At 43.5% G+C, this 26224-nt stretch overlaps 1 protein-coding gene across 3 annotated transcripts in view; it reads right to left on the bottom strand.

Annotated features, from left to right (window-relative positions):
- Positions 1–26224, bottom strand: part of ADAMTSL1 (ADAMTS like 1) — a 460511-nt gene that overhangs the window by 102861 nt on the left and 331426 nt on the right. For all 3 annotated transcript variants that reach the window (XM_088659038.1, XM_088659040.1, XM_088659039.1), the window contains 3 exons: positions 21902–22106; positions 19115–19262; positions 15474–15558 (listed from right to left, as the gene is read on the bottom strand). In XM_088659038.1, coding sequence (XP_088515164.1) covers positions 15474–15558; positions 19115–19262; positions 21902–22106 — 438 coding nt within the window. The remainder of the gene's footprint in view (positions 1–15473; positions 15559–19114; positions 19263–21901; positions 22107–26224) is intronic.

Raw genomic sequence — 26224 nt, 5'->3', positions numbered from 1 at the left:
GAGAAATGTATAGCCTGTAAGGAAACTCTTCTAGGGAATGAAAATTGCTGCATAAAGTATAATCTACTCATTATTAATCATTTCACTGTGCACAGTAATTCATAACTGAAATGCAGGAAATAACATCAGGAAGTTATATTTTTTTCCTGCTTCCTAAACAGATACTTTGCATTTTGAGTTATGAGCCTAGTAGGGTAAGTTTATGCTATGTAATAACTTGCTTCAAAGGCATTAAGAGAACCTGTGGAGCTGAGAGCAATAAAACATACAAGGTTGCCATTAGAAAGTCAACATTTACTAATAACAACCATATTTCTGAGTTTGGTGATAGTGCTACTTTGCTGTGAAATAAATTCTTAATATATGCTTATGAGTTACTCATCAGTGCTAACTTTCCAGCTGCTGTGCATTGCCTTTTTTCCCTGTAGTGCAAAACTGTAAGAGATATATTCCATCTATTTGGAAGGAGCCACACTTGACTAGTCAGAGCTACGATAAATCGAAGTGCTACTTACACAGGGTTACAGCAATAACGGAATTAATATCCTGTGAATTAATATAATCAGGATCATTGTGTGCTTAGCATGGTCTTGATTATTTGAATCTCAGTGAATTAGCTTAGAACGGAACTTAGCACTGAAATAGTAACTGGATCAAATGGCAGTTCCATACATTGAGCTAATAATCCTATACATTTCTGATATTGCTGACTCTTGGGAACGGAAATGTAAAACAGGTGGGGGGAAGGGGATGGAATGGGGGGCTTGAATTTTGGAAAGCGTTTCTTCTGGATTGCAACATTTTGTTTCCGGTCCAACTTGCATGCAGGGCGAGCGGAGAGACTTCACCAGGCAAGGCCTCCTTCCGCCTGCCTTGCCCCACCCTCCAGTCCCTGCTTCTCAATTTGTATTGTATTATTTTTATGCTCTGTGGCTTGCCGTTGTTTTACTGACTGAAGTTTAGAAATTATTTATTGCAATTGTTAATAATGGATTTCTGTTTAATTTTTTATATGCCGATATTATTATTCTATACTATTCTAATGGCTGTCGAATGTTACTTTATTTGATGTAGGTTTCTTATTTTAAAGTTATGTTTTATTATCACATTTTTGTATTGCATTAGATTGTTACAAGGTGACATTCTTTGTTTCTTCAGCTTGTAAACCGCCTCGGGTATTGTAAGATAGAAAGATGGTATACAAATTAAAAGTGATGATGATGACGATGACATTTTTGCTGCTGGATACATTTGGGACGACAGTCACATTCACATGCTGCTTGTGAACTTCCTGAGGCATTTGGAAACATATTTGCAAGGCAATTATGATCTTATGTGCAGGAAGCTTTTGAGGAGAGGTGGGTGGGAAGCATTCAAACCCACAGTACCTGCTTCTCTTGTAGAATAACTCTGCTGTAATACTCTGGTAGACCTGATCTACATGACTTATGCCCAATTAACCCAAACCGTTAGCTATTTGTTGCTATGAAATGTGCACTCCCACCCAAACCATTTTGTCTTTCCTAACAGAAAATTGGGGCAATTTAAGTGCATGCGATAATTAGCAGAAAGATTGCCACATTCTCAATTCTTTCACATTAAAACTCGAATCAACACCTTTTTTGTTTGTTTGTTTGTTTAAAAGAGCTAGGGCTATAAAGCTAGAATGTAGGCTGGACAGTAGAAACCAACAACAAAAATTCATTAGTATATCCAGAACTGGATAGCCAGGCAAACACCTTACATCTGTAATTGATAAAGTTGTGGCGTGATTTGAATCAAAGAATGTTGCCACGAGTTGTCATTCAAGCACATGAATGGTGCAAGGTTATGGTGCCTGGGCATGCCATTTTTTTCTGCGCCGTTTCTACAAGCTCCCCAACTGCGTTGTAATCTTGGGTTACCAACTAGAGGAGTAACTGCCTGATAAACCCAGATTTGTTAACAATGCATATATCTTCAGACCATGGCTAACACAAAAATAACCATGCCTAGCAAATCCTTTTTTTAAAAGCAAACACATAAACAATGTCCCTAATTAAAACTAAGTTTTAAATTAAATTCTTGAATTGCAAAATAAAATGCCAAATCACGTCCCTGTTTGATGTGAAGCTCTGCGCAATTGTTTGATAAACTCTTCTTCCTTCAGGCAGGAAGGTCTTTTAACTTATAAAAATGAACATGCTTTAAATTCAACATTTGCGGTTAAGGAAGATTGCTCCTGAGATAAAGATCGCCTCTTTTATAAAAACAACAGCGTAAGAGGCCCTGCTATTTTAAACAGATATTAGCAGTGAGAATGTCCAAATTTCGTTTTGGCATGGAACAATCACATTCATTTATCGTTAAAATCCTCTAGAGCGAAGTGGGGTGGTTTGTAGTCAAAGCTTTGAGAGAGCAGTGGCAAGAGAAACAGAGAAAGACAAAAGGAAGAAAGTGCATAAGTTGATCCAATGCCCTGGCAGCTGAGAGGGAATTTTCCCAACTGTTTCAAAACGCGGTGGACTGCAACCATAGGAAACACACCTCCAAAAAGATATTTTGGCTGACAGAAAGCAGTGCAAAAACTAGAGGCAAAAAGTATTTGTAGATAATATCAAGAGCAATATATACATAACTAACATCCTCGCTGACAGCCTCAGATCCTCTAGGGCACCTCTAACAACCAATTTTCATCTCCTCTTTCATCTAAATATGGAATGTTCAAAAGGCTTCAGATACATCATCTCCTTGTAACCATTTCCAGAGAGGCAGTCATGAGAGCCTTTACGCAGCAAAAAGTCATGGGGCATCCTTAAAGACCTACAAGTGTACTATGGCATAAGGTTTTGTCAATTGCAGTCTACTTCATTAGGTTTTTTGGAGACACCGTTGATGGAATCTTTCGAGGAGTTGGAGATGGCGTTTATAAGTGGTCCATGTTTCACAAGCATATAGTAAGGTTGGTTGTACAATAGCTTTGTAAACAAGCACTTTGGTTTCCCTGCAGTTTAAAGACTGTCTCAAGGCAAATCTTTAAAAATGTACTGTAGTATTAATACTAGCAATTGGGAAACACTAGCCTGCAAGCGCTCCAGTTGGAGAACAGCCTTGACCAAAGGTATCATGGACTTTGAAGACACTTGAACTCAGGACAAAAGGGAGAAACGTGCTAAGATGAAGGCACGCTTGGCAAATCCACACCATGGATCAACTCCTGCCTGGAAACCAATGTCCCCACTGTGGAAGAACATGTGCATCCAGAATTGGCTTCCACAGTCTCTTACGGACCCATTGTTAAAATCCTGTTTATGGAAGACAATCTTACTCGGCTACGAGTGATTGCCAAAGAAGAATAAGACTTCGTTAGATGCATGGAGTGTTATCCTGAATTGCTATAATGCTTGTAACAACCCTACAAAAGAAGTCGGAACCATATTTTTTTTTTAAAAAAGTTATCTTATTCATTACATCCCTATCACACCTTTCCTCCAAGGAGCTCAAGGTGGTCTTCATAGCTCTCCTCACCATTGTAACCTCACCACAACTAGGGACAGGCCTGAGGTCACCCAGGGAGCTTCATGGCTCAGTGGGAATTTGAACCCTGGTCTCCCATGTCCAAGTTGAGGAGGAAGAGGAAGAGGAAGAAGAAGAAGAAGAAGAAGAAGAAGACTAAGAAGAAGAAGAGGGGAAGAAGAGGAAGAACTGGGTTTGAGAGACACTGCTTAAAAGCAAGCGAACTGCTCAATACACAACAGAAGTTAAATGACCCAGGGCTTTCCAAACCACACTCTTGAAAACCAGCACCCTGGCTCCTCTCAACATTTAACATTTCTTGATTGAAGCAAAGTTGGCATTATTCGCAGCACTCAAAAATCAGTTTTGAAAGTGTTTCCAACTGAAACCAATTTGTGTTTTTTTGTTCTAATATCATTTATGTATTATTATGTTGCATTCAACTCATTGTAACATGGAGCAGGCCCAATGATAATAATGGCCATGGCTGGCATAAGCCTAACAGTTTCTATTCAGGTGGTGTCCCAGCTGTGCCTCTATCTGGACAGGAATAGCCTAACTTCTGTCGTCTATGCTCTGGTAACCTTGGGCTGCCTCTGAAGACAGCTCAGAAACTTCAGATGGCACAGAATTAAGCGGCCAGGCTGTTCACCGGAGCAAGACGGTTTGAGTATATTACAATGATCCTGGCCCAAATGCACTAGTTCCAATTAATTTCCAGGCCCAATTCCAAGTGCTGGTTTTGGCTTATAAAGCCTTAAATCAGGGGTCGGCAACATAAGGCCCATGGGCCACAAGCGGCCCACGGGGGTCATTTAACTGGCCCACGAGCTGCCCCCGAACCAAGCTGCTCACTCAGTGAGTCCCTGTGCGCTGCACTAAACTGGCGCAGCACTGCGACTCACTTCTGTGGCTCCAGAAATTGCGTCTGCGCAGACGCAGGAAATTGCTCACACACCCACGCGATCCGGCCCATGGAGGGATCTCTGCTGGAGTGAATTGGCCCAGGCGAGGTAAACCTTGCCAACCCCTGCCTTAAATGGTTCAAGACTGGAATAACTCAAGGACCCCCCCTCCCCATATGAACCGATTCAGATCCTGAGGCCATTCTTTGTGTGCCTCCACCATGAGATGTCTGGAAGGTGGCAACATGAGAATGGGACTTTTCTGCAGTGGCCCCCGTTTGTGAAATAAATAAATAAATAATAAGCTTTTAGCCACTCTGGTTCCTTTATTTCAAATCCTTAGGCACAAGGTGAAAACTTTTCTCTATAACCGTAGCTTTTGGCTGATTAACATTCTATGGCCTTTTAAATGTTTTTGTGGGAGGCGCGTTATTGGTTTGTTTCTGTTTTATTATGTATTTTGTGTTTTCATTTTGTATTTCTATGTTGTGAACTGATATTCGGATGAAGGGCAGTTGTTGTTGTTGTTGTTTAGTCGTTTAGTCGTGTCCGACTCTTCGTGACCCCATGGACCATAGCACGCCAGGCACTCCTGTCTTGCACTGCCTCCCGCAGTTTGGTCAAACTCATGTTCGTAGCTTCGAGAACACTGTCCAACCATCTTGTCCTCTGTCGTCCCCTTCTCCTAGTGCCCTCAATCTTTCCCAACATCAGGGTCTTTTCCAAGGATTCTTCTCTTCTCATGAGGTGGCCAAAGTATTGGAGCCTCAGCTTCAGGATCTGTCCTTCCAGGGAGCACTCAGGGCTGATTTCCTTAAGAATGGATAGGTTTGATCTTCTTGCAGTCCATGGGACTCTCAAGAGTCTCCTCCAGCACCATAATTCAAAAGCATCAATTCTTCGGCGATCAGCCTTCTTTATGGTCCAGCTCTCACTTCCATACATCACTACTGGGAAAACCATAGCTTTAACTATACGGACCTTTGTCGGCAAGGTGATGTCTCTGCTTTTTAAGATGCTGTCTAGGTTTGTCATTGCTTTTCTCCCAAGAAGCAGGCGTCTTTTAATTTCGTGACTGCTGTCACCATCTGCAGTGATCAAGGAGCCCAAGAAAGTAAAATCTCTCACTGCCTCCATTTCTTCCCCTTCTATTTGCCAGGAGGTGATGGGACCAGTGGCCATGATCTTGGTTTTTTTGATGTTGAGCTTCAGACCATATTTTGCGCTCTCCTCTTTCACCCTCATTAAAAGGTTCTTTAATTCCTCCTCGCTTTCTGCCATCAAGGTTGTGTCATCTGCATATCTGAGGTTGTTGATATTTCTTCCGGCAATCTTAATTCCGGCTTGGGATTCATCTAGTCCAGCCTTTCGCATGATGAATTCTGCATATAAGTTAAATAAGCAGGGAGACAATATACAACCTTGTCGTACTCCTTTCCCAATTTTGAACCAATCAGTTGTTCCATATCCAGTTCTAACTGTAGCTTCTTGTCCCACATAGAGATTTCTCAGGAGACAGATGAGGTGATCAGGCACTCCCATTTCTTTAAGAACTTGCCAAAGTTTGCTGTGGTCGACACAGTCAAAGGCTTTTGCATAGTCAATGAAGCAGAAGTAGACGTTTTTCTGGAACTCTCTAGCTTTCTCCATAATCCAGCGCATGTTTGCTATTTGGTCTCTGGTTCCTCTGCCCTTTCGAAATCCAGCTTGCACTTCTGGGAGTTCTCGGTCCACATACTGCCTAAGCCTGCCTTGTAGAATTTTAAGCATAACCTTGCTAGCGTGTGAAATGAGCGCAATTGTGCGGTAGTTGGAGCATTCTTTGGCACTGCCCTTCTTTGGAATTGGGATGTAGACTGATCTTCTCCAATCCTCTGGCCATTGCTGAGTTTTCCAAACTTGCTGGCATATTGGGTGTAGCACCTTAACAGCATCATCTTTTAAAATTTTAAATAGTTCAGCTGGAATATCATCACTTCCACTGGCCTTGTTATTAGCAGTGCTTTCTAAGGCCCATTTGACTTCACTCTCCAAGATGTCTGGCTCAAGGTCAGCAACCACACTATCTGGGGTGTACGAGACCTCCATATCTTTCTGGTATAATTCCTCTGTGTATTCCTGCCACCTCTTCTTGATGTCTTCTGCTTCTGTTAGGTCCTTACCACTTTTGTCCTTGATTATGGTAATCTTTGTACGAAATGTTCCTTTCATATCTCCAATTTTCTTGAACAGATCTCTGGTTTTCCCCATTCTATTGTTTTCCTCTATTTCTTTGCATTGCTCATTTAAGAAGACCCTCTTGTCTCTCCTTGCTGTTTTTTGGAAATCTGCATTCAGTTTCCTGTATCTTTCCCTATCTCCCTTGCATTTTGCTTGCCTCCTCTCCTCCGCTATTTGTAAGGCCTCGTTGGACAGCCATTTTGCTTTCTTGCATTTCCTTTTCCTTGGGATGGTTTTCGTTGCTGCCTCCTGTATAATGTTACGAGCCTCCATCCATAGTTCTTCAGGCACTCTGTCCACCAAATCTAAATCCTTAAACCTGTTCCTCACTTCCACTGTGTATTCATAAGGGATTTGATTCAGATTGTATCTTACTGGCCCAGTGGTTTTTCCTACTTTCTTCAGTTTAAGCTGGAATTTTGCTATAAGAAGCTGATGATCTGAGTTACAGTCAGCTCCAGGTCTTGTTTTTGCTGACTGTATAGAGCTTCTCCATCTTTGGCTGCAGAGAATATAATCAATCTGATTTCGATGCTGCCCATTTGGTGATATCCATGTGTAGAGTCGTCTCTTGTGTTGTTGGAAGAGAGTGTTTGTGATGACCAGCTTGTTCTCTTGACAGAACTCTATTAGCCTTTGCCCTGCTTCATTTTGAACTCCAAGGCCAAACTTGCCAGTTGTTCCTTTTATCTCTTGATTCCCTACTTTAGCATTCCAATCCCCTGTAATGAGAAGAACATCCTTCTTTGGTGTCATTTCTAGAAGGTGTTGTAGGTCTTCATAGAATTGGTCAATTTCACTTTCTTCAGCACCGGTAGTTGGTGCATAAACTTGGATTACTGTGATGTTAAAAGGTCTGCCTTGGATTCTTATTGAGATCATTCTGTCATTTTTGAGATTGCATCCCATTACAGCTTTTGCCACTCTTTTGTTGACTATGAGGGCCACTCCATTTCTGCTACAGGATTCTTGCCCACAGTAGTAGATATGATAGTCATCCGAACTGAATTCGCCCATTCCCTTCCATTTTAGTTCACTGATGCCCAGGATATCAATATTTATTCTTGTCATCTCATTTTTGACCACATCCAGCTTACCGCCATTCATGGTTCTTACATTCCAGGTTCCTATGCAATATTTTTCTTTACAGCATCGGACTTTCCTTTCGCTTCCAGGCATATCCGCAACTGAGCGTCCTTTCGGCTTTGGCCCAGCCGCTTCATCAGCTCTGAATCTACTTGTACTTGTCCTCCGCTCTTCCTCAGTAGCATGTTGGACGCCTTCCGACCTGAGGGGCTCATCTTCCAGCGTCATAACTTTTATATGCCTGTTGTCTTTGTCCATGGAGTTTTCTTGGCAGGGATACTGGAGTGGCTTGCCAGTTCCTTCTCCAGGTGGATCACGTTTAGTCAAAACTCTCCACTATGACCTGTCCATCTTGGGTGGCCCTGCATGGCATAGCTCATAGCTTCTCTGAGTTATTCAAGCCCCTTCGCCACGACAAGGCATTGATCCATGAAGGGGATGAAGGGCAGTATACTAATTCAAACAAACAAACATATAAATAAATGTTTTTGCTATGTTGCTACTTAACTGGAGCAATTCCGCGTAGATGAACACGCAGAACAAGTACATTAAGATGCAGGTAAAATTGTGGCATCATTTCTGAAAACACATCACCTGTCTAGTTCCTTAAACCCTTTTGGTAGAAAACCTCACCTCTAAAAGATTGGCACTAAGCAAGCTTGGCTTAACATTTAGGAATTATTATTGGGTGACTGTATACTACTGGCCTTTCTGCAGCTATGTTGTTCCCTGTGGGTTCTATTCAAATAGATGCATGTCAGGAATTTCCTTTTGTTTCTTATTGAATCAGCCCCATCACTTAGCCGGTGCCATCTGGCGTCCAGATATTACAGCCCCCCCCCCAACTTTGCTTTTTTATTTTTACAACTCACACCAGGTTATTTATGGCAAAATGTTAAAAGCTGGATATCGTGTTAACATACAAAAGTGTTTTTCAAGAGTTGCAAATCTTTTAGAAAAACCTCGTCCCCACTCTGCAAACTCTCCAGCAAAACAAGTCAGGTGAAAACTAACAGGCCCCTGACTTTTTCAGCCACGATGGCCGTGTCTCTCTCATTTCAGGTTGTGTAGTGGGCAATTAAATCAGGGAAGGATGAGGCTAGCCAAGTTCTGAACGGTCTCTTTCGCATCCTATACTTTCCTAAACATCAATGTGATAAAGTGGCAAGGAACAGGACATAAGGAGTTTATGACTATGTTTTACTCAGTGGGGAATTTATTGTTTCCAGCTACTTTTATAATTACATCTACATTTCCTACATTTGCCTTTGAAGGTAGCATTCCAGGGAGCACAGTTCCTACCTAAAGGGCCGTATATAATGCCATCAATGGGGGTCTCTCTTTTCCGCGTGTTTATTATATGGATATGGTCACTGGAGGATTAAAAGGACCTAGCTGAGGTTTAAGTGAACACACTTTCCAATCTAGAATCATAAGGCATTGCCTCAGGCAATTCGCAACACTGCAAAATATATTATTACTCCCATTTTACAGCTGAAGAAACAGCTCTGTTGTCAACAGCTCTGTTGAACAGAATGGTGCTTTTAGGCCTCTTCTTAAATTACTGGATTCCTTTCAAAAAGCGACACAGAGGTCAGATATTAATGCCTAGGAATGAACTTCAGGTTGGGAAAAGAGCTACTCTAATTTAAAATGAAAACAGTGTGTCACAGTACTGAGCTTTCATACCGGTTAAGATAGTGCTTTTAGCAACTGCAGTTGCATGCAACATCTTGCCTGCATCCATAGATGGACCTATGCATGAGTCCATCAAGCCCAGTTGAGATTATAAACTGATGAGTGGGAGCTGCAACATCATGTTGCAGTGTATTTCCATTTCCGGGATGGTTCAAGTTCAGAGCTCCATTCAGCTCGGAACAGTGCACTGTCCAGACCGCTCAGGAGATGGGATTGAAGGAGGGGCGAGGAAAAACAAAGACACCTCATTTTCCTTTCCTTGCCCTCCCCCTGATATAATGCTACAGCTCTTAGACATAGATTCATAGAATTGTAGAATTAGATGGGACCCCAAGGGTCATCTATTTCAACCCCCTGCAGTGTGGGAATCTCAGCTAAAGCATCCATAACAGATGGCCATCCGACCTCTGCTTAAAAACCCCCAAGGAAAGAGAGTCGACCACCTTCCAAGGGAGACCATTCCACTGTCGAACCGCTCTTTCTGTCAGAAAGTTCTTCCTGATGTTTGGTCAGAATCTCCTTTCTTGTAACATGAAGTCATTGGTTCAAGTCCTGGTCTCCAGAGCAGGAAGAAGAAGAAAAGAGTTTGGATTTGATATCCCGCTTTATCACTATCCGAAGGAGTCTCAAAGCGGCTAACAATCTCCTTTTCTCTTCCTCCCCCACAACAAACACTCTGTGAGGTGAGTGAGGCTGAGAGACTTCAAAGAAGTGTGACCTGTCCAAGGTCACCCAGCAGCTGCATGTGGAGGAGTGGAGACGCGAACCTGTTTCCCTAGATTACGAGTTTACCGCTCTTAACCACTACACCACACTGGCTTTCTCAGGAGAAAACAAGCTTCCTCCATCTTCCATTTGACAGCCCTTTAGATATTTGCAGGTGGCTATCATCTCTCCTCTCAGTCTCCTCTTTTCCAGGCTAAACATACTCCTTCAACTGTTCCTCATCAGGCTTGGTTTCCAGACCCTTCATCATCTTAGTCGCCCTCCCCTGCATACGTTGCAGCTTGTCAACATCCTTCTTGAATTGTGGCGCCCAATCTATTCAATGTACCGGCATTAACAGAGCAATCTTATATGTTTACTCAGAAGCAAGTGTCACTGTTTTCACTAGTAACTGCACATACGATTGCAGCCAAAGAGTCTAAGAAATGTTGTTAGGAGGCATGCTTTAATCTTCACTTAAAGTAGGGCTAAGTTAGAGGATTAAGATCCTTCCAGTACAGAACTCTATGGAGAAATTTTAATACGAGTCATCTGTCTCATTTCTAATAGTAATTGGCAATAGAGTCAACCCTCAGTTTAGCTGTTCTCCATAGAGATCATATTACTGATCATTCTCATAAGATTTTGTTGCCTTTGGGAGGTTAGCAGACAGTAGGTTTGTGTTTCGGCTTGTCAAAAAGGGCTGTTTTCACAATTGCAGGGTGGGCCAGAGGTGCAGTGAATTTAGCCCTCTGAAATTTGTTTTATGATAGAGGAGGATATCCTATCTAGTTCAGGCAGATGGAAAGCGACTAGTTTATCTCAGCTAGATGAATAAAGTGTGCTGAGTGGCAGTGGCAGTTTCTTATTCCATTCTTTCTTGTATTTGTGGGACTGGAGAGAGGAAGAAGTGTTGCACCCAGCCTTCCAGAGCAAGGTTCCTTTTGATGGCTGGCGATTGGCATTTCCCATGCCCAGAAAGATCCCCCTGCTAACCAAACAAGACCCTCTACGTTACTCCTACACAGTGGCATAGCATGGGTTGCCAGTGCCCAGAGCTGTGTGGAGGGGATCTGTGAAATGGAGGGAAACGGGAGGAATACGCATGCACATTCAGCTGCGTAACGGTGTCCTCATCACCCAGGAGATTGCGGCTGTAGAGATAGGAAAAGAGGAGTTGTTCTGTTGCCTGGAGAGGTCACTTCCTGGTTCGCATGGAGAAGCTATGTTCAAGGAAGTTTCTGATACAGCGGTACCTCTACTTACGTGCACCTCTGGTTACGTATCCTTTGGGATACACATGCGGCAAACCCGGAAGTATTTCCCCGGGTTTCGGAGCATGTGCAGAAGCACTCTACCGTGCCTCGTGCATGTGCAGAACAGGAACCTCTGATTGCGGAAACCTCGGGATCCGACCAGAGCTCCGGAACGGATCCCATCCGCAACCAGAGGTACCACTGTATTTTATTGTGCTTTTAATACTTTGATGGGAGCTGCCCAGAGTGGCATATTATTGTTGCTGCTGTTGTTTAGTCGTTTATTCGTGTCCAACTCTTCGTGACCCCAGAGACCAGAGCACGCCATTGTTATTATTATTATTAATAATAATATTTCAATGGAGCTCAGCAATGAAAAGTGCACAGCTGCACTGAGGCATCACCGGGTGTTGAAATTTTGTGGCCCTACCAATTTTGCACCTGGGGCAACTGCCCCTGTGCTCCCCCCACCGTACACCCATGTTCCTTACGTCCAGATAAGGACAGCGAAAGAGAATAGAACACCATTGCTGCTACACGCCACACTATATAACCTACCTAGGATAAATACACAACTGGAACCAAACATTGTGATGTTATTTTACAGAGCCGTTTCTCCATTTTACAGCTGGGGAAACAACTCTGTAAAGCAAACAGATCTGCTGAATAAAAAGGTGATGATAAGTACAAATAAAATCTCTGCTTAAGTTCTTGGATTCCTTTCGTTTCCCCCCCAGTCCAAGGCCGTATATAATTCCTTCCATCATGGCCTTTGCCGTTTGTCCAAAATACTTTATAATTATATTCCGTATTTTCTATTCTACCTTATCCCAGACTCCTTACAAAAATCCATTTGTACCACTATTCAGAAATCTGTTGTGCTGTCATTTTTAAAAGAATGCAATAGCTATTCAACACCAAGCCTTTGGGGAGGTCCCCCCCCCCCTCACGAAGCAACGCCAACATTAATTCTCAACATTCAGATCCAGACTTTTGTCAATAAGTCCATGATCATGACTTCTTCTGGAGTTGTGGCTTCTTTCAGCTTATTTTTTTAGTGCTCTGCAGCAGAAATATGGGCTAGGATTCAAATCATCCCTTTCCAGTGTAAGCAACGTGATCCCTGTTTGACAACCCCCCCCCCACTCCTGACACTGCCCAATTCCCATTATACAACTGAAGGGTAATTATAGTTTGTTAAATAAGTATTTAGAAAAGTGGTTTACTAGTAGACAGAAAACTGCAGAAATCCAAAACCCGGGATTCCAAATTAAAATAAATAAAAACAGATTCAAACGTGTATTTGGCACTTGGCTATAAATGAACAAAAGGCACATATGAAACATATAATAGCTCTGAAGTAACATGTAACAGCTGACAAATATATATTTACATACAATACATATAAATATAAACATAACTGTGATCTTGAGTATAATATTGTATATTTCCTCACTGTTCCCCACGGCTTCAATTAAAATTCACGCGATTTCAGGTCAGCCATGCCAGCATAGCAGCTTTACTATCTCAAAGACAAATTTTATGAGGTGAAAATATGGCTCTAACATCAATCAAAACCAAAAATTGTCTCCAGGAAGGCTAGCTATGTTTCAGCTAAATGTGTTTTGGAATGTTAAAGGTTCAGAGTCTAAAGGATAGCTGAAGCAGCTTGCAGAAATCCTGCTGCCTTTCTGACACCATGAGGAAGACGTTAATCCCCCCCCCCCAATCCTAGGGCCGGCTCAAGACATTTGGCTGCCTGAGGCGAAGGAGAAGATGGCACTCCATCCTAATGTTCAGAACCCAACTGGGCTGATGTATGAATTTTACTTCAACGCTGATGATAGGAGTGCAATCCTGCGCCACATCTGGGACAGCTGTCCAGATTAGGGGCCACAGGAGGGAGAAGTGGCAACAGAGTCGGTTGCCTTCCGCTGCCTAATATTAGGGCTGGCCTAAGTTGTCCCTTTCACAGTAGCGGCAGTTTTCAGAAAAGGTGACAGTGGCTGAAAAAGTAGCATCGAGGAAAATGCTTAGGTGGCCCTTCTCCCCTGTGGCTGCTTTTTTAAAAAAGAAAAAATATACTTCATGTCTAATTTGGCATTTATCAGCATCCCGTGAGAAACCACTTCCCATTTCAATACAGTAGGAATGGAAGGGGACCTTATAAGAAAGTCTTACAGGGCTTGTTCTTTAATCCCCACCCTGGGTAAATTGTAATATTTTAGCTTGGCAAATCAGTAACATTCTTTAGTTTTTAATGTTTGATTACTGTACTTTTCCATGTATAAGAGGAGGGTGTTGTTTCCCCCCCCCCACAAAAAGAATGTTAAAAATCAGGGTTTTTATACAGGGATAGTGCAGAGGGGGGGGGGAACGGGTGATTTGTTTCAGCCGTGAGCATCAGCTTGTCACTGGTGACTGTGGCTGTGGCAAGGGCTGTTTTGGATCGACTTCTTCCACGACAATTGGGCGGGGGATTTCTGGTGTTTGTGAGTCGGGTGAGTGATTTTCGGCATTCCCCTCCCCCAAAAGCTCAACAACTCTGGGCCATTTCCCCCCATTTTCTTAAAACGTACTCCTCCAAAATAGGGGGCATCTTATACACGGGGGCGTCTTATACACAGAAAAATGTAGTAAGTAAAATGTCATATTTCAAGGTTGTTGTTGTTTAGTCGTTTAGTCGTGTCCGACTCTTTGTGACCCCCTGGACCAGAGCACGCCAGGCACTCCTGTCTTCCACCGCCTCCCGCAGTTTGGTCAAACTCATGTTCGTATCTTCGAGAACACTGCCCAACCATCTTGTCCTCTGACGTCCCTTTCTCCTTGTGCCCTCCAGCTTTCCCAACATCAAGGTCTTTTCCAAGGATTCTTCTCTTCTCATGAGGTGGCCAAAGTATTGGAGCCTCAGCTTCAGGATCTGTCCTTCCAGGGAGCACTCAGGGCTGATTTCCTTAAGAATGGATAGGTTTGATCTTCTTGCAGTCCATGGGACTCTCAAGAGTCTCCTCCAGCACCATAATTCAAAAGCATCAATTCTTTGGCGATCAGCCTTCTTTATGGTCCAGCTCTCACTTCCATACATCACTACTGGGGAAACCATAGCTTTAACTATACGGACCTTTGTCGGCAAGGTGATGTCTCTGCTTTTTAAGATGCTGTCTAGGTTTGTCATGGCTTTTCTCCCAAGAAGCAGGCGTCTTTTAATTTCGTGACTGCTGCCACCATCTGCAGTGATCAAGGAGCCCAAGAAAGTAAAATCTCTCACTGCCTCCATTTCTTCCCCTTCTATTTGCCAGGAGGTGATGGGACCAGTGGCCATGATCTTGGTTTTTTTTGATGTTGAGCTTCAGACCATATTTTGCACTCTCTTCTTTCACATATTTCAAGGTGGGAACCTCTAAATGTTTAAGTGAGAGCCATTTTCTGAAATGTAAAATTATTTGGTAAAAGCGCCCAATGAACCTTGGGTGTTCAGGGTGTGTGGAAATCTCTGGTTCGATGGCCAGAGTTCACAAGATGAATTGCTGTAAACATGGCATTTCTGTGATGAGTGCGATACCCAGGCTGGCTCTGAGCTAGCAAAGGCTGGAAGCGGCAAGCTTTGATGTTTGTGTGCGAGCTTTCAAACTAATGCGAAGCCTGAACTGTACAGTTATGCGAGGGGTTTTGCACTGCTTCCGCAACCCACAGTTTGAGTCAGCTCTTATTCAACAGTTTACACGAACCAAAACAAATAAACTCAACCAGCAGGCACAAAACCACTTCGGCAACAACTGGAAATCAGCACAACTTGATTAAAAGCCTCAGCTGCTACAAGCTTAGAGGGTCATAAAAATAAGCCCTCTGTGAATCAACTTACTCGGTCGTTAAGAGCTACATCATGATAATTGTGGTTTAACTCCTCGCAAGAAGACACAAATCAGCCAGGAAGACTTTCAAGTTATGGGAAGGATTATGGGGTATGGAAAATATCCTAACTTCAATGGGGTTTTAACTCTATTCCGGAATGTAACAAAATGCACCACACTTAGTCTTAAAGTAAAATGCAGTTTCAAAGCACTGATCAACTCCTGACCTCATCACAGTTTCAGAAAACCATACTCACGTTGGTTCTTCTGATACTATTGCTCCTTCTTCCAGTTCCTGGGCTTGCTTGTACCATGGCAATTTAGCTTCAACAGGAAGTTTTTCTGGGGGAATAAGTACAGGTAAATGGGAAATATGTCGATGTAATATCATGCACTTTTTTTTCTTTTTTGGTAAATCAATCCACAGATTTTCTGTGTGCTGCATTTATTTCATACTAGCAAGACACTAGTCATTATGACCACAGTGTTTGTGGAGAGCACAATCTGTCTCTCTGGGGAAAGGATGCAGTAAATCTCTGCGGCCCCACTTGCAAACAATGCAAAACTGCAGCTCCTACCATTCCCAGATAGCACGGTCAACAGGGATGTGACAGGAGGTCAACAACACCTGGAGAGTCACAGGATAGCCACCCTGGTTTAGTGGGTGATCCAAATCCTAAACTCTGGTTAATCCAAACTATGGTTAAGATGCAGCTGTATCTAAAACGCAAGCTAGAGCTTTCAAACACCTCCTTGCAGATGTGTTGGAGGAGACAAAGGGGCTCGAGCTTGAAGCTCAGTTTCATTACACTAAACATTGGTTTAGTAATACGTCTGCAATAGCTCTCTCTGTGTGTGTGTGTGTGCTCTGCACATTTCTGCCAGAGGGGTGTGTGGGCTTCATGACGCAGAAGTCATGGATCTCCCCCTTTGGGAGACATGAGATTTTGTTTTCAATTGTAAGCAGTGGCAGGAAGCGAAAAATGCAAAGGGCACACCTTTCGCCCTGCCCCTTTTAACATGCCTTATAGCCCCAAGTTCACGTTAACGGATCTGAAGATTCCTGCATTGCTTAGTCAAAGATGTGTGTGTATTGCAACCTTACTTTAATAACTTGGAATACACACACACACACACACACACACACACACACACACACACACTCCACTCTGATGGATTATTATGACATTCAAGAAAACCCAGATGTGATGAGTGATAGTTGAAGAAACAGACAAATGCAAAAATAGTTCAGTGATGCCCTTTCCAGTTCGAGCTTATCAGTTCATCAACTATGTGAATTCAAAGAATGAGCTGAATACTTTCCCTGTCATTTTTGATACAAAACAGCGCTGCTCCATATCCCGACCTCTCCCTTCCCCTCCAAAATCAGTACCAAAAATATACATTAGAAGTATCTAATAAAAGACTCACTTTAGGAGCCAAAATATACTCCCTTGGGAACATAAATCTGGATTTGGCTAGAGTAAACCAGAGCGCACCAGACTCCACGGGAAACTACTGATCTCTGCGGAGATCACTGGATGCTACAGCGCTGCTCCCAAGTTCTCTGACTACAGCAGGCTACAGCTGGAAATATGTGATCCGCCTACATGACCATTTCCTCCCTGAAATTCATGACCCAGCACAACCCTCCATGGGCCCTTTTTTTCTTTCAAAACCACTTGAGCAACACTTTACAGTTCTCATATTCAAACTAGCTAGAAAAACAGCAGCTATAGATAGTTGCTATTTATGAGCAACATTGCTTTGATTAGAGCCTCCAATTCTGGCAATTCGACACATGCAGTTGTTTCTGAGTGAGCCCAATCTGTTTTGTGTTTAATCCTAGAATTAAGAGCCCTGGGTCCATATGGAATACAGCTTTTCTGAACCTCCCACCCATAGCTCGTTGCACTTCCCCCCAAAACCTTCTCTTGAAGGTTGAGAGAACTTCAAAAGTGGAATTTAATATATGCAGGGAATGCAATCTGGAGTGAACTCTATTAACCCTTTCTGCTTGTGTATGGACTGGGAGGGTGAAGCTTCGGATGCTGCAAGGCACAAAATTTAGATGAAATCTTTTGATGATGGATATACTGTAGGGACGTATACCCAGCCTAAGGATTCAAGAAGGGCATTAACTGCTGCTTAGGGCCCTAGGGTTTCTTCCGGGCATAGAAGACTGCCACAGAGCAGAACAGGAAATTAATACTACATACATACTTTTATTTCCATGCTTCCTTCCCACAGTTAAAATCATGCTCAAGGCGACTTACAACATGAAAATATGCATAGCTACAACATGACAAAGTAGTAATAAAGTGTAAATATAACATTTAAAAATGCACAACCAGGCTAAACGATATTCACTCAACAAGCTTTAAAATAAAGATGCAGAAAAACAAACAAACAAACCAACAGCAACAACCTCCCCTACCAATAACCTCCCCAACAGATTGTGCATTCAACATTTTTCATACAGTCTTCCACATTTATTGAACTATCCATTGCAATTCTGGCAACACACAGTGACTATAACCTGTAATCCTATTTCACATCTCCTGTGATGAATTTTCCTGGAGTAGATTTATGGACATGAGGACAAGAGGAGGAGGAGGATGATAAAGTTATTATGCCCTGATTCCTCCCCGACCATTACTTGCCAGATTTCTACTCAGATATATTTAGTGGTACCACTTGATGTTATATATGTATGTGGAAATGCCGCTCTTAGCTTAATCTGTATTTTACCATGTTCATTAACTCTAATATGTAAAGAGATATTTCTGTTTATACACCATATACTTATTTTTATGGTAATGGAAAGTCAGGCCTTACTGCTTTTCTTTCGCCCTTTTAAAAAACTGTACAGCCTTGTAAAACAAAAACAAACCCACAGATGGTGCTTTCCTGTACAGATGCCTGCGCGGTGCCTGTAAAATATGGCGTGTATATGCCTTGGTGGGTCAGAGGAGGAGAGACAGATAAAGTTGCATTCTGTTTACAAATCCTCAAGGCCAGCCCAAGGCATTCTGCTGTCTGAGGTGGGGCAGAAAAGACTGAAATGGCTGGCCAAACTAGATTACTCTTGGGGTCCTTTTAAACTCTATGATTCTATGATTCTACTTTAGTATCTGAAGCAGGCAATCCCAGAAGCAAGGTGTAAAAACACAATAACAATGTTATAATAAATACTACTTCTGGTAAATAAGCCACTATAGCCGCCAGAGGGCTGTGAAAATTTGTGTCCTGGGCTTTTTAGACTTGTCTAGCCATGTACTGGGACACGGGTGGCGCTGTGGTCTAAACCACTGAGCCTCTTGGGCTTGCTGATCAGAAGGTTGGCAATTCAAATCCCGGCGATGGGGTGAGCTCCCATTGCTCTGTCCCGGCTCCTGCCAACCTAGCAGTTCCAAAGCACGCTAGTGCAAGTAGATAAATAGATAAATAGTAGATAAATAGGTACCGCTGCGGCGGGAAGGTAAACAGTGTTTCCACCAGGGTGTCCCTGTTGTTTCAATACCGTTGCTCCAGAAGCGGTTTAGTCCTGCTGGCCACACGACATTTGTCTGTGGAGTACCTTGGCCTGAAAGTTAGATGAGCGCTGCAACCCCATAGTCACCTTTGACTGGACTTAACTGACCAGAGGTCCTTTACCTTTATCTTACCTTTTACCCATGTACTATCTGAAACCCAAGGGGTGCATTGGTTGCCAGATGTGAATCCCCCCCCCAGCTCTCCTACTTGGCTAAAATTAAGCCTAAGGCATCACCTCTCAGACATCCGACTTACTGGTGGAAATGTCCTGCCACTCGGGTGGTGGGGAGTACATTTATTTAGAGGGAGAGAGAGAGAGAGAAAAGCAGGCAAGGATTTCCCCCCCTGCCCTGTGTTTTACCTTTTGGCTTGTAGCAAGGAGTGGGAACAATGCATTCTTCCTTGATGTGAGGCTTTGTTTTAGCAGTGCAGCCACCGGTATGCATCCCTCTGTGATCAATGCACAGAACCACTCGGTATCTTAGGCCTTGACCACATGTCACTGTGCACTGAAAGGAAGAACAATGAGAAAAGGATATTCCTGAATAGCCAAACTCTGCCTTCCTTTTCTAATCCTGCTTGCCCATATGGACAATTAGCAATCGGAACCAGAACAACACCATCTACCCATCCTGGGTTTCTGATAATGGTTTGTTAGGAAGAAGCAAACCACAACTCTGGTTTATGCGTAACAACAAACCAAGTGCATACGGCTTATTTCTTCTGCTCATACCTGGGCAAGAGCAACAGGGGGAAATGCTGCTTAATCCCAATTAGCCATTAACGGTGGCATTGCATGGGGGGCCCACAGAGGTGATTGCCCTGGGCACAAAATTGTTAGGGGTGCAAAATTTCAGCACCCGGTGCTGCCTCAATACAGCTGTGTGCTTCCATTGTTGGGCTCCGTTGAAAACAGCTTCTCCATGCAAACCAGCAAGTGACCTCTCCAGACAATGGAATGGCTTCTTTTCTTATCTCTACGGCTATGATCTGCTGGGTGATGTGGACACTGTTAGGCAGTTGAATGTGCATGCATACTCCATCCATTTCTCTCCCTCCCACCCCATGCCTCGTGGCCTCGGACACTTGCAACCCATGCTACGCCACTGGCCACAAGCAATGGTTTATTGTTCCCAACGTGTGCTTTGTGTGTGCCTGGCATTCTGAGTTAAGAGGGAGTAACAAGTGAATATGATGGTTTGGATTGTTCATAATTATTTGGTAGATAGGTCGTCTCCCTTTCTTTCTTTCTTTCTTTCTTTCTTTCTTTCTTTCTTTCTTTCTTTCTTTCTTCTCATTCACTTGCTCGCTATCTCAGTAACAGCTATTTGACTTGAGCCACAAGTTGCTGTACTTACTAACACTTCATCACTTTTATTTGTAGTCACTTAGGCTTAGTGCAGAGGCAAAGCACTTAATGTTATGTGGTAATCATTGCGATGTCAAGCTTTTTTGGAACGGTGAACTACATGCAGTAGGCTCTGCTCCTTCAACTACTTTCTAAATTATATTTTAAACCCACATGTAGTGAAGGATATTCTTTATGAATGTTCTCCCATGGTGATTTTGTTGGGTTACTCGTAGGAAACTCACTAGGATCTTATATTTGCAGCCTGAATACATTTCACTATGTGTATTACGGTATCCTAAACTTTCATCCCAATTTTAAAACTACCCCTCCTTAGTTTGATTTTATGTTCTCGTTATCCTCAGCATAATATAAAAGCAAAGGCTTTGTCAGCGTCCTACACAATAAACCAATCCTGTATAGCAATCACCACTCATTTCGCAATCAAGGTAACTAGGCAGGGAAAAGGTAACTTTCCCACTGATTTATTGTATGGACAAGGCATACTGAGGCAACCACGATGACTGAAATTGTCCTGTGCCTCCAAAACCTGCACAGGTGCCAACATGCTGCCCTCCAGGTGTCATTGGACTACAACTCCCATCATCTCCAGCCACTCGCCATGTCGGCTGGGCATGACCTATCACTGATCTACACTGTCTTTTGCATGTGCAGTCATTCTATTCTTTATACTGAGCTGCCTTCAACTATTTACAAACTTTTTACAATGGCTATTTTATGAGCTAACACACAAGTTCCGAGCTGTGGGGGATTTTTTTAAAGAATACCGGGAGAGATCAGAGCCTCTCTACAGAAAGGTGGCCTCGGATAATGATATAGAGACTGTTGGAGGTGCCAAGTGCAGTCCTGCTTCCACTGTGGGCTGATATACTTGCATGGAATTGGAAGATAGAGAGCAACCTCCAAGATTCCTAGACTGCCTTTCCTGTGCTGATCTCTTGACATTCCTTCAGTGTTATACTGGTACTCTTAGGGTTTGCTGACCTAACCTCACCTCCTCTTCCTTCTTCTCCAGAGGGACGCTTGGTCCCACCTTTCCATCTGAGATGCAAGCAAGTTAGCTAGAACTCTCCAATCAAGCAATAAACACAGATTTATTTATTTATTTATTTTACAAACTCAGAATCTCAATGTGCTTCTCCAGGGGGGTCAAATACTGTGGTACCTCAGTTTACGAACTTAATCTGTTCCAGAAGCCGTTCTTAAACCAAAACTGTTCTTAAACCGAGGCGTACTTTCCCTAAGGAGGCCTCCCACCGCCGGTGCCCTTCCACTGTTTGGATTCCGTTCTTAGATCGAGGTTAAGTTCCCAAACCAAGATACTATTTCCGGTTTTGCGGAGACCAAATCCGTTCTTAAACCAGAACTGTTCTTAAACCGAGGCGTACTTTCCCTAAGGAGGCCTCCCACCGCCGGTGCCCTTCCACCGTTTGGATTCCGTTCTTAGATCGAGGTTAAGTTCCCAAACCAAGATACTATTTCCAGTTTTGCGGAAACCAAATCTGTTTTTAAAGCAGACTGTTCTTAAACCAAGGTATCACTGTATGTTCCTCCAGGGGGGGATTCTGCATTGTTAACTTCTGAGCATTTAAGCTCTTGCTGCCATCAGCCACTGTAGTCTAAAGAGAGGCTGTACCCCCCTTTCCAGAATAATAGCAACCTCCCCCTTGCTCATTCCTTGTTGAGCACGTTCGTGAAATGAATCACAGGGGCTTCATAGAACTGAGAGGGTAAGCAATGTTGCAATATAATATACACGTATTTAAAGAAAGCGGTTACCGGAGACCACTCCTGGGCCAACCACTTGGGGCAATCGAAGATGTTGCAAGGCTGGACAATGGGCATCTTGGGAGTGTACATGCACTTCCATTCTTCCACAGAGCTGATGAGCCCCTGGATGTCCTCTTCAACACAAGAGATTGTGCGGCTCTGAATGCCTCCTCCGCAAGAAGAAGAGCAGGCAGTCCACGGGGTGCTTTCCCACCTGCAAAACAAGATGCCAGTCAGGGAAAAGGCAGAGCATCCGAGCTTTCTCACTGCATGCATCTTATGATATATTGGCATTTCTCTAGCAACAGCAGCAACAGCAGCAGCAGCAGCGAAGCACAACCATGTCAGTTGCTGGAACAATTACATCAGCCAGTATTTCACTCCTGACTGCCTAACAAGGACAAAATTATTTAGCTGGTGAAAGAATTCGCAGCATGACATGAATGGAAGAAATCCATGGATTCAGTGTGCCTTAGCAGGGGTCACCCACCTTTACGGGTCTGTGGACACGTTTGGAAGTGGGAGAAACTGCTGCAAGCAACCAAGCCACATTGCAACGTTGTGTGTTGATCAGCGCCTAGGCATCTTTCTCAGGGGCGGCACATTTCCGCAATATTCGAATGGCGAGATATTCCTGCTGGGAGAATGCAGTTCCTGCAGTGTGGAATGTGGCAGCGGTGTGAGTGTCACAGGCACCTACTAGATTCTGCCTGAGACACCAAGAGCAGCTGCACCACATTGTGGTGCCATGCTCAGGGTGCTCAGCGATGGAGCTGAAAGGGATCGATCTCAAGGCAAAGTACCTTTGTCAGTTTCTTTCCTGGCCGAGGGGTTTCCAGCTAAGTCTTTGAGTCAATGGTCAGCAATCAGAGGGCTGCCCTGAGGGCTAGTGTGCTAAGCCTTCAGTCTCTAACCCCTTCCATGCAGCCTGCGGGCAAGCACCGTTATAGCGGATGCTGGACCCAGTCGAGCTATTCAAGCAATTTCCTAGGTCACATGCACACAATGAATGGAACATGCTTACAGCCCAAACCACCAGCACTGACATCCATGCAGTGAGCAGGACATCTGTTGTAGAGTGCCCACGCCAGTGTGAATTTTGAAGACACAGGGTTCCCTATCTGTTGGGGAGCCTATGTGCACAAAGTTGTAAATGCAGAGGCTTCCCTCTTCAGAAATTTTGTTGAATGTGCAACATTGGTGGCAATGGCCTGTAGCACAGTCCCACCTTCCTGTCCAGACACCGAGGGGATGAATGCGACGTCTATCTGAACAGGGCTATTGTCAATGTGAAACCAACAAAGGATTTAGGCGACAATCCTAACACTACTTACCTGCAAGTGAGCCTCACCGAATTCAATAGGACCTACTTCTGGTTAGGGTTGAATGAATCTTTCAATTTCAGTTTCTCTCAAGCTCCTAATTTTTCCAATCTTAAATCCAGTCCTCTGTATTTACACATCAGTTTGTGATTTCTTGTTTAAAGTCCTCACGAAAGGCCATCAGCATTTTAGCACAAATTTATTTTAATAAACACCTTTCTTTAAGCTATTTTGCCCAATATACAATTTTTGCAATGCAATTTCCCCTAATGTAATACATTGCTGTATGTTATTTTTAACATACATATATGTATTTTAATGCATAGTTTAGTATATAGATTTTTGTATACATTACTTGGCTGGAGAACCACATTGCAAAATTCGCAGAAGTACAAATTTCAAAGTGTGGTAAGAATTCATCTCTACACCACCTTTTTTGTTACCCAGGTGAGGAATAACCACCTTTTGAATAAACAACAGAACCAAGGAAACTATTTCCAAGTCCAACACCCAGATTTAGGGACCCAGCATTATAGCTATTGTAATAGGACAGAATTCACTCCTTGGTTCTGTGGTCTATTCAAAATGTGGTTCTTCCTCACCTGGTTAACAAGCAAGGTGTTGTACAAGTGAATTCTTACCACGAAAGGATGGCTCTGTTTGGGCTTTGCTTATTATTTTGTTTGTTTTAGGTAAGATTGCCTTTAAGTGGAAACTGAAATTAATTCCTCCCCACCCCTACTTCAGTTCCAGTTCCCATGCAAGACCCTCTTTGTGGGTGAAGTTCTTTGTTGACTGAGAAGCAGTAGAAGCAAGCTGATGGAGGGTGGAATCAAGCAGAGCCACCATCTCTCACAGCACAATTAATTCCCTCTTCCATTAATTGTGGGGCTGGGCATCATGCTAGTGATTGTAGATAAAAGTTTGCAAGCCAGGTTTGCATAGGCTAAAGTGTGGCTGGGCTATACATCTAGATCAGGCATAGGTGCCAGCTCCTAGGGGTCTGTGGGATGTAATCCACTGGGAGCAGTCAAGTGCAACATTCCTTCTTTTGCTGGAGTGGACATGCTAGGGAATGTTTGGTCCAGCCAGTTGAAACTTCCTGTTCCTCCTGGCCTAGAGCATCCTTCCTCTTGCATGTGACTAGTAGGTGGGCGTGACCTTTCCAGACCTGGTAAAAGGCCAGGGCATGCTGCCACTCTCCTTCTTTTCCATCTTCCTTTCGTCCTGTGAACTGCTGGACTGCTACCCTGCAGTCACTAGGTAAATCTCCCTTAGGGGGTAAACTTTTTTTTATACGTTTGTAACTTTAAGCCTAAAGCCTGCCTTCGGGGATCACACTGTGCTCTGCCTGCTCGTGAGCAAACTTTCTTTTTATTGTTTATGAATAAGACGGTGGTGTCTTTGTTCTTTTAGGAGGGACTCAAGGGGTCTTACCAGGAAAATATTAGAACACATTTCAATCTGGACAAGGCAAGAAACTCACACGAGTTTCCAACTAGTTTTCTGCCGTGTAAAGGGGAATGCATTCTGCTAAGCAAAGAAACTTGCTAGCGCAAGTTAGGAAGGATATCAATAAACAATATATCCTCTCCTGCCACCCTGAACATTCCCACAGAGCCGAGGCACTGTTGTTGGTTTTTCAGGGCCGTCTTAAGCGACCCTGGCGCCATGGTGCAGTAAGTCCGGCGCCCTCCCGCCCCGTTTCCCTGTGCGGTGGGCGGGTGGGCGCAGCGCGGCTGCCACAGGCGCAGCTGCGCGGCGGACCGGCCGGCCAGCGGGCGGGCGCAGCTTGCGGCGCCCTCCTGGCGGGCCAGCGCCATGGTGCCCTGCGCCACCCAGCCTGGACGTAGGGCCGGCCCTGTGGTTTTTTGTCTTAGGGGACCAGGCCCCCTCAAGGTTCATAGGGCACTTGGCTCCACCCCCGGCTTCTTGTGATATTGCACGCATGATGTGAGGACATCACATTGGGCCCCCTCAATCATCTTGAGAAGTTGGCGCCTCTGAGATCAGGACTATGCAGAACTTGTCTGATGCCTGGGGCAGGTATATTGTTCGAATAAAGCTGTAAACTCAAACAAAAAGGCAGCCAGTCTCTAGTGGGGGCCCTCGGCCAACTTTGCCCACCAAAGCCCAGCCATTCTAGTTTCTGAACAAAACTATAGCAGCATACTTTTTATATTTACCATTCATTTGCATTCCAATGAGAAATGCAATTATGTGCTGCACAATTCAGCAAGCCACTCATCCTTCACAGTCACTTTAACCTTAATAGCATAATATATGCCTTATAGACACACAAACACAAACGCACACAGATGTTTCTCCCCAATCAAGCTTGTAATGGGCTGAATGCTTCGATAATTGGGCTCAAGGTTGCCTCTGAATAAACACACGGAAGAAAATACTTGCATAAGTCACATCAATAAGCCAAACAGAATTAAATAGATTCTGCTTCAATTTGGCAATTGTTAAAGAGTAAGGCCTTAGTCACAAAATTCTAAAATAACAAGCTTCTAGCCAATTAAGACTCATTTGTGTTGCTTAAAAGATGAATATGCGGGAAATAATGTAATACAGTCATGCAAAAACGCCAAAAGCTGTCAAGAAATATGGATTGAGACAATGACTTTTATTGGCCCCACTAGCAATTAAACTGTAATAACCTGGATTGCTATGTTAAAGCTAGAGATGTCAGAATTTGTTTTCAGTTAATTGACTTGTTTATAGCTGATTATATAACAAGTTGAATGGCAGTATTTTGACTTTTAATATATAACTGTACGTGAAATTAATAATTCTGGAGAACAGAAACACTGTCTGTTGCTATAAACCTTTACCTTAAATGAACTGCCTTCAATCAACAGGCTGTAATTGCCATTTTGAGAACGATCCAGTTCAAACTCTGCCTCTCAAAGTGCCAAACATGTGCCCACATGGGGGAAAAGAAAGGGTGGGCAACAGCTCGACATTTTAATCTCAGTCTCAATTGGATATTTCAGTGACAAGA

Source organism: Zootoca vivipara, chromosome 15 (assembly GCF_965207765.1).
Source record: "Zootoca vivipara chromosome 15, rZooViv2.hap1.1, whole genome shotgun sequence".
NCBI lineage: Eukaryota > Metazoa > Chordata > Lepidosauria > Squamata > Lacertidae > Zootoca > Zootoca vivipara.
The sequence above is the reverse complement of the archived record's forward strand: the minus strand, read 5'-3'. Positions and strand labels throughout refer to the sequence as shown.